Raw genomic sequence first — 12515 nt, 5'->3', positions numbered from 1 at the left:
TCAAGTGTGATTAGGTAAGTGATTAGGATCTCGAGTTACGGCCATGTAGTATATGTGCTTTATGGAAATGTATAACAGTTTGTTTTTTTTAAATCAAAATAAGGCTCAGTCCCTTTTTGTTTGTTTTTGTGGTTTGTTTGTTTTTCACTCAGCTTTTAGTTAAGGAGCAAATTCACCACCCATGCACATTTCTTCATGAATGTTTAAATTTACACATCACACTCATCTACTTATGTCTATTCATGTCACTGACAAACTCACACACCAATGGAATGTTTTATGCCCTCTCACGTTTCAGCAGAGGCATGCAGTGAATGTCTATTTTAAGTGCACAGACTGTGCCCTTCAGGAGTATAAAACTGATATGTAAGTCTAAAATTCTGCTTGATTTCTTAAATATTATTCAAAATTAATCTCAATAATTTAAATTTACTAATCACCACAATCTGAAACGTGGTTCTTCATTACAGACTTTTGTCCCCACCCAGGACTAAAATCTAAAAATAATATTAGATAGGAAATAGTGCAGCCATTTCAGTGAAGCAAAGGTCCTTGGCTCGACCCTGGCCATACTCAACTGCGCATGCTGCAATGACAAGGTTGCTCTGTTAAACTGTGAGGACAGCTCAGTTATTGTCAAAAGATGTTGAACATATTTTAAAGAAATAAAAGGCTAGATAAACAAAAGAAACACATTATATGAGGCAAAAACTAATGATTAGTGTGGCAGTTTGAGTTTTGCTGAAAACTAGGATGAAAGTAAACTCTGGATTTCTGAAGGTGCTTTGTGGAGCTTTTTTGTAAATAGAGCGATGTTTACATTCAGCATTTGCATCCTTTATGTCTTAAAAAACGAGTTGAGTGCATTTTTCTCCGCATTAAACAATTGCAAATTGTTGAACAATTGATCACTTGATCTCACAATATGTTAACTACTTACTTACTATTTTTTACTACATTTATTGGTTTATTACTGCCACTAATGCCAACCACGTGTGCATCATAAACAAAACTAAGACCTACTGGAAGACATTTCTTACATAACGTTATTTATTCTAAAGAATGGCCCACTTGAGAGTAATATAGCCTGTATATTATACTGTATTTATTGATGCATTCATGTGTTCATCAGTTTAATGTAGAGGCTGGTAAAAGTGGATCTCATTTTTTATGGGTCTACTGCTGGGTAGATGAATCTTTAATAATACATCATAATTTATTGGTTATATATATTTTGCATTAATAATCTGAATCTGTAAAACAACTTAAGCTGTCACATAAATCTGATTGATATCAAATTTTATTGCTATGTATGTATGCTTTTATGGCAGAGCATGTAGATGCAGCAGCCTGTAGTTCCTCAAATCCTTGCTACTCTTTTTCTATATTTTGCTTTTTTTTTTTTTTTTTTTTTTTTTTTACACCATGGCCCCTTTTGCCAAAGCACAACTTTTCATCTGGAAAAGTTGTGTGGGCTTTGGACTGAATGCAGTCGACCATGAGAGGATCCCCACCAACGGCATACACCAAGCAGCTGGTCAGACCAGAGGGGAGAAATGAAACCTAAAGACCCGCCCAGAAAGAGGAAGGAGAAGTTTTCTTCTGGCTGATGTCCAGTCACAGGAGAATAAAATGGATGAGATGCGATTGAGGCTCACTCAGAACAGGAGATCAGAGACTGCTCTGCGCACACAGACACGGTTGACCCCTAACATCAAGCTATTGCACTGGATGGGCAGACCCTGATGGGAGCCATAAGGACACAAGACTCTGATGTAAATTCAAAAATTGCTTGGTTGGAACTAAATGTTGTATAATGATCAATGAAAAATAGATGGGGCGTGGCTCAGCACATAAACAGGCCTACCCCCATAACCTTTGAGCCTATCATCAAACAAACTTGCAGGAAATGTCTACATAAGTACAACACATCCTGAACTTTTATTTACAAATTTAAAATTTTTAAATTCAAATTTAAAAATGGTTGTGGCATAACACAAATCAGACTGTAAATCATCAAACCAGTCATTAACAAACTTGCAGGAAATGTTTAACAATAATGTTGAACCATGTGTGTGAAATAAAGTTAATAGGGATGCCACAAAGCAACTTGTATTTTTTTCCCAAGTCAACTCTTATTGACCAATGAACAATAGAGGGAGCCTGATTTTGCATGTGAATAGACCTAACTTCATAACATTTTGCGCATTGCATGACATGACAGAGGATGGCTTTTGGCATCACATTCATATGCTGAAAACACTGACAGAATGGCACTATTTGGTGAGTTGAAAACAGGTTGGTGAGTTTTGTGTACATTTGAGATTTAGACCAATTTCTGCTTTTGTACTCTGCTTTTGGCCTGCTGGTTTTTGTACTTCTGCCTGATTTTTTTGGGATCTCCTATTTACAATCCTGGTATTGCGATTAAAGGACTGGTTGTTAATTTCCCCCATTGTGTCTGAGTCTGCATTTTGGTCAAACCAACTTCTACACAGCATTACAAATGCAAGACTTGGATGTGGCATAACACAAATCAGACTATAAATTAAAAATTGTTTGTCAAATGAGCCCAAAACTTGCAGGATATGTTCCATAGAAACATTTACCTATGTGTATAACATTTTTTTAAAAACTGTTACATAAGGGGCACCATCGCTTCCAGCAAGTGCACTGGCCTTTTGCAAAATTTGGCCACAAATTAGAGACAGATAGTCCAAACCACCAATTTCAATGAGTTTTTTAATTAAGCAGGGGAGACATGTACCCAAAAGGTTTCTATTGCAGACCAATCAGGGGTGGTGGAGTGTTGCCAAAGAAAAGTATGTTTAGACACAGATTTTGATGTACATGAATGTCCGATTGTGATCAAATTTGCTCTGTATCTTATATTGCAGGTGTTATAAATGGTTTAAGGTCTTATTCCTTGGCAACTTTCAACTTTAAGCAGACCATGGTAGCTTGAACCCCAGAGTTACCTGTTTTTTGGGGGTTTGTTTGAGGAAGGTGTGTACAAATGCTGCTCAAGAAATATGCCCCCTATCGGCCTGATGATTTCACCAAAATTAGGGGCCAAATATCCAATTTTGGAAAGGCAAAAGGGGGGGCTTTTTTAAATCTCTGAAACCATAGCTCAGATTTGTACCAAATATCTGTAGATCATATCAAGACTAACTATCAATAAAGCTTTTTGATATCTAATTGTGCAGATACCGACCCAACACTTAAAGGGGATTTAGCTCAGCAAATAAAGCCAACTTAGTTTGCAAACATTGGGCAAATCGTCACCCAATTTGCAGGACATATTCATAAAAGTACCTAAATGAAACATAGTCTGAGGGGTTTATTCAAATCAACCACTTGGGGCACTACAAATACTAAACCTGACTATTAATAAAAAAAATTAAAAAATGTTCCTCCAATCATTGCAAAACTTGTGGAATATGTTTCATTACAAAGTTGAATTACACGTGGAAAACTGTTTTGAAATTGCTGAATTGAGGATTGCCATTTTAAATATGCCATCTTATTTTTTTTGTAAAACCCATTCTGACATTGCTTTCTTAACTGAGGTCTGATTTTGAAGTTTTGAAGTTTTCTGTGGAAAGTTATTGAAACAGGCTCATCAAAAGGTGTCAAAATCTTGTTATCTTGTGTTTTTAAGATGTAACTAATTAACTTTATGATTATTAAATAATCAATAACAGTTTATCCAAACATAACCAACCTTGGTGGATGTTTTAATTAAGATATTGAAGAATGTTCCCAAAATGTTCCTCCAACTGACCAACAGAGCAAGGTCCAGCAGAGATTTGTACAAAAGTTAATGTGCATCTATCTGATGATCACAAAACTTGTAAGTTATCTTTAATATGGGTGAAGTAAAATATCAAAGGTCTTGACTCTTAGCAGCTTTCAGCTCCTAACTGATGCATGCTGAATAGAACCCTTGAATTGCCACTTGCGGTCATACCCACATTTATTGCTCTTTCTATTTTGGTATGTTTCACTAGCAAGGACCACACCTCAATCGGAATTAATTTTAACAATTTATTGACGTGAATGTAGATTTGGTATAAACATTGATGTTGAATTATTGGAATGGATGGTTGAGTGCGGTGTGGGGAAGCTTTGGTGGGAATCCGCCCTGGCTCCCGGGCACGACAGACCCCCAAAAGCGTGCATTATATGAGAGAGGAAAAAGACGATTTGAGATCTCTTAGGTCGGTGATAAGCTTGGGAGGACCATCTGCCCATGATCTGAATAAAGTGTTCCGGTATACTGCTGCGGGAAGCCTAGGTGGCAGCTCCAATTCTGAAAGAATGTCCGGAGTAATGCATGGGAGAGATGCCTGACAATGACAGGACCTGACGGAAGTGTTGGTGGAACCAGAAGCGGGTAACCACCTAGCCGGATTCAGATGCAAACAGAGGGTCATCTTGGGATTTGCTTTGTGACGTCTGGAAATGTAAGTAGTTGGAGAGAATAAGGAAGGGGTTTAGAACTGATTGAATGTTAAAGTAGAAGACGGGAGTGGGTTGGCTAGATTGGTTGGTTTTGGTTCTTTTTAAATAATAAACTATGGTGTCGGAGAAAAAGAAAGGTCCGAGAGGCAGGCGTGCCGACGTGGATCGTATTGAAGGGTCGAGGCAGTGAATTCTGAGCATCTGAGGAAACCGAAGAAGGCAAGAATGAACACTGCCTCTAGAGTTTGGTTGACGCGAGGTATGCTATATCTGGAGTGGATGGTGTGGATACAGCGTGACAGCAGATCCGTGGTTAAAGGGAGTCTACGAGGATTTTGGGCTGGTTCTTAGCGTGAGAGGCCTCTGAGCAGTGAGGTGATCTGGGGATGACCATGAGCTGGCCATGACTACCAGTTAGGAGTTTAGAGATGAACGAAATGCCGCTGAGGTAGACTTTGATTGTCTGGGTTTTAAATTCCCAAGACAGAATGGGTGTGGGTGATGAAGCAGGTTAAGGTGATGAGATCAAATAAAGGAAAAGTTATGTTGAGGCGTGCATGCATGTCGTGAAATTTGTGGAAACAATTCCAAGCAGACCAATATGGAGAGAGAGTTGCAGGGGACAGGCTATTGATGATGGTGTTCTGAGATTCCAGATCAGGGGCATGAAAGCTGGGTTTAGATGTTGAAAGGCAAGGCCGAATATGGAGGAACCGGAGTCGGGTGTGCGTCTACATAAGGAGCCAAGCTTCTGAACTTCTTTATTTATGATGTCAAACTACTACGAGATTGTCTGAGTAGATGAGGACAGATAAGCGACTCCATTCATGGCCCCATAACATGGTGGTGACGATGATGGGGTAGATCTCAAAGAGAGCAGATAAAATGACCTGGCAATCTCCTTCCAACTCTTGGGGCCATTTGCCTACGAACCATCTTCCATCGTAAAAAAAACCCCAAAACCGGCTGATGGAGCCGCGTCATCGAAAAGGTTGATGTCCTGAGGATGAGACAGGTGATCGTCATAATAGAAGGAGATTCGTTCCAATTGCCAAGCAGATAGAGCCAGAACCAGAGCTCGGCACGGCTCAGCGCAACGAGAGAGACGGAGGTCATGAGCGACAGGACGGAAGAAGCGACAGGCAACAGGTGAGAAAGGAAAGCCCGCCCCTGGGGAACAATGCAGATGCAGGCTTCGAGGTTAAGCAGTAGGGGGCACTGGTAGCCTGGTGCCAGAAGCCCCAAGAAGAGAGAACCGGTGCAGTAGCCAAGGTCATACGGCCGGGTGCACGTCATCTCGGTGCCAGAAGCCCCAACGAGAGTGAACTGTCGAAGTCACTGTGGACATACAACTGGGGGCAGCAGCATCCTGGTGCCAGATGCCCCAGCAAGAGCGAAGTGGTGCGGTTGCCAAGCGGGCACAGCCGGGGGCAATGGCATCCCAATGCCAGACTCCCCAGCAAAAGCGAACCGCTGCAGGCGTCGATGTTAAGCAATAGAGGGCACTGGGAGCCCGGTGCCAGATGCCTCAAGAAGAGAGAAACAGCGCAGTAGGCGAGGTCGTACGGCCGGGGGCATGGCCTCTTGGTGCCAGAAGCCCCAACGAGAGCGAACTGTCAAGGTTGCTGCGGGTGTACAACTGGGGGCAACCGCACCCCGGCGCCAGATGCCCCAGCGAGAGGGGTGAATTGGTGCAGTTGCAGAGAGCGGACGGCCAGGGAGCAATGGCATCCCTATGCCAGACTCCCCAATGAAAGCGAACCACTGCAGTAGCCGATGTCATGCAGCTGGGGGCCCCGACATCCCGGTGCCAGATGCCCCGACATCCCGGTGCCAGATGCCCCAGCGAGAGCAAACCGTCGAGGTCACTGCGGATGTACAACAGGGGGCAGCAGCAACATGGTGCCAGATGCCCCAGTGAGAGTGAAGTGGCGCGGTGGCCGAGTGTGTACAGCCGGGGGCAATGGCATCTCAATGCCAGACTCCACAGCAAAAGCTATCCACTGCAGGCATGGAGGTCAAGCAGTAGAGGGCACTGGCGGTCTGGCATCAGATGCCCCAAGGAGAGTGATCCGGTGCAGTAGCCGATGCTGTTCAGCGGGGGCCCTGACATCTCGGTGCCAGATGCCCCAGAGGGAGCGAACTGTCGAGGTCACTGTGGATGTATAACTGGGGGCAGCAACATCCTGGTGCCGGATGCCCCAGCGAGAGTGAAGTGGTGCGGCTGCCGAGCGTGTACAGCCGGGGGCAATGGCATCCCAATGCCGGACTCCCCAGCAAAGCTATCTGCTGCAGGCAGATCATGATGGACAGTAGAAGGCACTAGCAGCCCGGTGCCGGATGCCTCAAGAGGTCGTACAGCTGGGGCACCGGCATTTCAGTGCCAGAAGCCCCAACGAGAGTGAAACGTCAAGGCTGTTGCAGGTGAACTGGGGGCAATGGCACCCTGGCGCCAAAAGCCCCAGGGCAAAGGGTTGAAGTGGTGTGGTTGCTGAGTGGATGGCCAGGGGGATCGGCATCCCACTGCCAGATGCCCACCCGGCACCGGCAGCCTTGTGCCTGACGCCCCAAGGAGAGTGAGCTGCCGCAGATGCAACGGTTGGGCAGTAAGCGGGGCCAGCATCTCGGTGCCAGATGAGCCAACACAAGCGGGCCACTCAAATGGAGGTGGGAGAATGGTCGAGGGCACAGGCATCCTGCTGCCGAGGTTGCAGGGTGAGGCAAGCTGGTGGGAGTTGGAGGGTGCTGCCAACATCGCTGGCACCCCGGGCAAACCTGACCACCGTGGCCAACGGGACCTAGGAGAAATGGCCGCCGGAGACATGGTGCAGTCAAGAATCTGGGTACGAAGATTGGGGGGAACCGGAGATGGACAAGAGACGAAAGCGCCAGGAGGGCGGATGGGAGGATCAGCCATGGCCAGGGTGAAAGTAGGCAAAGGCCACTGCGACGGAAAATGATCAGAAAGGAGACCAGAAGCAGGGGACTGAACGACATGGTGCACAGGATGAGAGGGAAAATTTGGTGGCAACCCGGTGCCAACGACCCTGGCCCTGATGGGTTGGGAGGCGTAGGCGGGAGTCTCAACCAAGGCTGGCTGCTGCGGGTCGTGCGGAGGCACGGTGGGGGGCACTGACAACCCAGTGCCAGATGCCCTAGCGAGAGTGAACTGGTGCAGTGGCTGGGATTGCACGGCCGGGAGCGACAACAACCCAACTGACCAGGAAGCTGTGGGTGTACGACTGAGGACAACAGCATCCCGGTGCAGGGTGCCCCAGCGAGAGTGAAGTGGCGCGATTGTTGATCATACACGGCCGGGGGCACCGATACCTCGGTGCCAGAAATCCCATCATGAAACGAATGCTGCAGTTGCTGAGGTTGAGCAGTAGAGGGCACCGGCAGCCCGGTGCCAGGTGCCCCAAGGGGACAGAGCTGCTGTGGACAGCCAGGAAGAGCAGGAAGTGGCCGGCAGGGAGAACAGTCGAGGGTGCAGGCAATGCGGCGTCAAGAATCCCAGGTGAGGTGAGCTGGTGGGAGTGGGAGGGCGCCACCGACACATCTGACGCCTCAGGCAAACCTGACCTCCGCGGCCAGCGGGACTGAGGTGAAGCGACTGCCGCAGCCCTAGCACCCCGCTCTTGCTAAGGTTTCTTCCTTTTTTATTTTTTTTTTTGGGAGTTTTTCCTTGGGTGACATGAGGGTCTAAGGGCAGAGGGATGTCGTAAACTGTACAGCCCACTGAGGCTCAAGAAATAAAATTGACTTGACTAGACTTGACTTGACTCGCCTGAGGCAGCATGTCCCCGCTTCCCATTCAGCATGGTCTGCCGGAAGTGGTTGAAGACGAACCGGCCCTTTAACAGAGGTGCTGACGTCATGGCGCACGACAGGAGCCGCCGCCATGACGTCACCCGGAAGAGCGCTGATGTTGACAGAGCGGCACTCAGATGTCAGGATGTCAAAAAGCTTTGTTGTCAGTTCTGCGAAACAGTATTCCCCGGTCTTCAAAGGCAGCCGGCAATTGGGAGACCTTGCTGGAGCGTGGTGACGCTGTGCTCCAGCGCTCATCGCTTGACGGCGAGCTGGCAGACAGGCGAGACAACGGCGGGAGGCCTTCACCATCCTCCGCGGCGATGGAGTAGGAGAACCGCGGCGGCACAGGGCTGCACTGGGGCTACCGCGTCCTCTTCTTTCCGCTGAGGGTGGTGGACCAGGAGATGCAGAGGAACCATCGGCCAAGCCGTACATCTGGATGGTGAGCAGAGAGGAGCCGGGTGGAACATGGACCATGGAGGGAACTGAGGGGCCGGCGGTCGGTTGCACTGCCGAGGTCGGCGTCCCCGGCACGGATGCGACAGAGAAGTTGTCGGCGTCGGACCCTGAGGACGCCTGCACGGCCAGATGGAGACGGTGAGGGCCATCATCACAGCTTTGACCGAACAGGTCGTCATCCGACGGGGACAGAGAGATAGAATCCATAATAGGGGTGAGTGAGCGAACCGCAGTCGACTGAGAGCGGAACGCTACGTGGTGTATCGTTATGCGCTCGTGCAGAATAACAAGAACGAAAGGGGGAGATCGGGTTAGGAGGATATTTAAGCCGGAAGAGGCGCGGTTGAGGTGCGGTAAAGGTGTGGTCCTGCTCCTGAAACTCTGCTATATAGCTTCACTTGTGTAACGTAACATTACATTAGAAGGCATTACATTGTAACATTATGTTACAATGTAACATAACATGTAGACAAATGTGAACAATTATATGGCTTGTCTTTAAGTCATCAGATGCTGCAGCACAACCTCCTGGAATTACTGTTTTAAACCACCATCTGTATATATTATAATATCATTTTTTTAAAAATTTTTTTACAAACACAAACATGCTGACGCACCAAGTTGCTGTTGGTGTTGTTGCTGTCTTCCTCAGGCATGGGCAAGTACACAGCCAGAGCCACACAGTTGGCAAAAATGGCCAGTAAGATTATGATTTCAAAAGGTCTGCAAGTGATTTATAGGAAGCTACCAACCATAGTAGTTCAGATATAGATATTTCCACGTCACACATTAAACTGCAAACACCTTGACACAGATAAACACACACAGCTGTGTCACAAATAGAACACTGAATGTATGACATTTAACAATTACTGAAACAAATATGGTCTGTCGTAAAAACAACCACATAAAATGTTATCTTATGTTTGATTCAGCTGTCCCTCTAGTCCCTTTAGAACCCTTTACTACAGAAGGATACTTCCACTCCACAATACTGATGCAAGCCTTGCGAAAGGGATTCCTCAGTGTCAAGAAGAGGAGAGAGCGTGTAGGCCTTGGATTGCCTCCTGTAGCCATCAACTTCTTTAGCTTCTCTTTTTGTTTTCTCTTCAGAGTTTCCTCATCCATGATGTAGGATGACAATGGGAGACTGCTGCTGTCTGCCATTGCAGCTTCAGAAGGGTATTTGTACCAAGTTTACTTTGAATGGGAGGTGGTGGTCCAAAAAGGTCTGTTGAAATTTTTTTCAGAATGAAGAAATTGTCTTGTCTAGGTCTGTCCACTCATTGTTACCCCTTATCAGCTTATCTCAGTAGTCTCTGTCACAGTCTCTTTCTCATGGTTTGACTAAGCTCTCTCTCTATCTGTGGAATGGCAGCTGCCTCCTCTACTTATAAGGGATTGGTTTACTGAACAGCTGTGCGGTCAAGAGAATAAATATAGACAATGAGCATGGCTGCTGTAGTAAGGACTGACTAAAGAGGACATTTGCACATTTGTGTTTGTGCATTTCTTATATAGAAGTGTGCTGAAAACAAAGAGGGGTAAAAGTGCTGATATTTTCTTTCCTGTAGCAGACTACAGTAAAGAAAAGATCAACTTACATATCTTTGCATTTTTCTTTTGAATGATCCAATCGACAGGAGCATTTCCTAATTAATCGGATGCCACCTTTTTTTTTCCAGGGCTACTGTAATAATAAAACTAAAGCCAATCATCTTCTTTTTTTTAACAATGTACGGATTATTTTTTACAATACAATCAGCATTGTAATTTAGGACATCATACTGCAGGTTTTAACATTACAACCACACACAGACAGAAGCATACATTCCCACAGCCACCCCATACCCTCCCCTACAAACAAATTAACAGATATTCTTTCTCTCTTTTGACGTTTCTCTTGTAATATAACCAAGGTCAGTTTAGATCTCGAGGCTTTATCTATTATAATATCTAAATAAATAAATGGTTCCTCTTTTTTTAATAAACATTTTAATTATTTTCATAACAAAAGGCTTACAGTATTATTATATTAAGGGCGTTTGATGTAAAATAATATACAGTGGCAAAATATGAATGTAAAAACATGGTTTAGATAATAATTTGGATGTTATAAAAAAAGAGGGAAATGAAAATTAAATAAATAAAAATACTGAAAAAAAATGTATCCTGAGAGACAGGTTACAATGTCATCTGACCCACATCAGCAGCCTGTGTCAAAGAAAATGGTCTTGGAAACCTCATGTGGCCCGAGGTGTAGTTTGCTTCCAATCTGAAGGATATTGACGTTTTAATATAGGTCTTTTCAGTTCAGATGGCAAATAATTAAGCAAAGGGCTCCAAATCTTGCGAAATGAGTCCTCATTATCTCTAAGTACCGCACTTATCCTTTCATGAGGTAGGACACTGAAAATCTCCCTGTACCAAGCTGTCACTATGGGTGGAGTATCTTTGATCCATTTCAGCAATATGCATTTGCGTGCAAGAAGCAATAGTTTGTCTTGTAATTTATGATGGTTATGGGAGAGTGCAACTTTCCTAGAAGGCAAGCCAAGTAAGAATAGCCCTGGATCCTGTCTTATCACAGTCTTAAAAATACCGCACAATTCGCGAGCTATGTGCCTCCAGTATCTAGAAATCAGATTGCAGTCCCAAAAGTAATGGGGATGAGTCCCATGCAGGGCCGGATCAGTACCCCCAGGGGCCCCTGGGCAATGTCAGCCCAGAGGGCCCCCCCCCCACCCCCCCCCCCCCACCAACATCCACACCGTTAAGGAGGCCACATTTACACCCAGGCAACTCAAGCCACCACCAGACACGCTGACTACACACACACACACACACACTCCGCACATACAAAGGTCTGCTTTGGAGTGCCACAAGGTTCGGTGCTTGGACCAATCCTTTTCACTTTATATATGCTTCCTCTAGGCAACATAATTAGAAAACATTCCTTAAATTTCCATTGTTATGCTGATGATACGCAGTTATATCTATCTATGAAACCAGATGAAACTGATCAGCTATCTAGACTTCAAACATGTCTTAAGGATGTAAAAGCCTGGATGAGCCGTAATTTCCTGATGTTGAATTCAGACAAAACTGAAGTTATTGTTCTTGGCCCGAAACACCTCAGAAGCTCCTTTTCCAACAATTTAATTTCTCTAGATGGCATTACCTTGGCCTCTAGCACAACTGTAAGGAACCTCGGAGTTTTATTTGACCAGGATTTATCCTTTGCCTCCCATATAAAACAAACTTCAAGGACGGCTTTCTTTCACTTGCGTAACATCGCAAAAATTAGACATATCCTATCCCAAACAGATGCTGAAAAATTAGTACATGCATTTGTCACCTCTAGGCTGGATTACTGTAATTCCCTATTATTTGGTTGCCCAAACAAATTTCTTAGGTCTCTCCAACTGGTGCAGAACGCTGCTGCTCGTGTTTTTACGGGAAGCAAGAAAAGGGATCATATTTCTCCTGTTTTAGCTTCTCTGCACTGGCTCCCTGTGAAATCCAGGATGGAATTTAAAATCCTCCTCCTTACTTACAAAGCTCTAAATGGTCAGGCTCCATCCTATCTGTCACAGCTCATAGTTCCTTACCAACCCTCAAGATCACTGCGCTCTGAAAACGCAGGGTTACTTGTGATTCCCAAAATTTCCAAAAGTAGGTTAGGAACCAGAGCCTTCAGTTACCATGCTCCTCTCCTATGGAACCATCTTCCATTTTCGGTCAGGGAGGCAGACACCGTTTCAACTTTTAAGGGT

The 12515-nt window shown here is 45.4% G+C and overlaps 1 protein-coding gene across 1 annotated transcript in view; it reads right to left on the bottom strand.

Annotated features, from left to right (window-relative positions):
• Window positions 1–10110, bottom strand: part of LOC121950002 (dihydropyridine-sensitive L-type skeletal muscle calcium channel subunit alpha-1-like) — a 61008-nt gene extending 50898 nt beyond the window's left edge. Inside the window, exons 1-2 of the mRNA XM_042495901.1 lie at window positions 9719–10110; window positions 9357–9462 (exon numbers count right to left, since the gene is read on the bottom strand). Coding sequence (XP_042351835.1) covers window positions 9357–9462; window positions 9719–9906 — 294 coding nt within the window. The 5' untranslated portion in view covers window positions 9907–10110. The remainder of the gene's footprint in view (window positions 1–9356; window positions 9463–9718) is intronic.
• Between the last annotated feature and the right edge of the window lie 2405 nt (window positions 10111–12515).

The sequence above is a fragment of the Plectropomus leopardus genome, chromosome 2, assembly GCF_008729295.1.
Source record: "Plectropomus leopardus isolate mb chromosome 2, YSFRI_Pleo_2.0, whole genome shotgun sequence".
NCBI classification, from domain to species: Eukaryota; Metazoa; Chordata; class Actinopteri; order Perciformes; family Serranidae; genus Plectropomus; species Plectropomus leopardus.
This window is presented reverse-complemented; position numbering and strand designations above follow the sequence as displayed.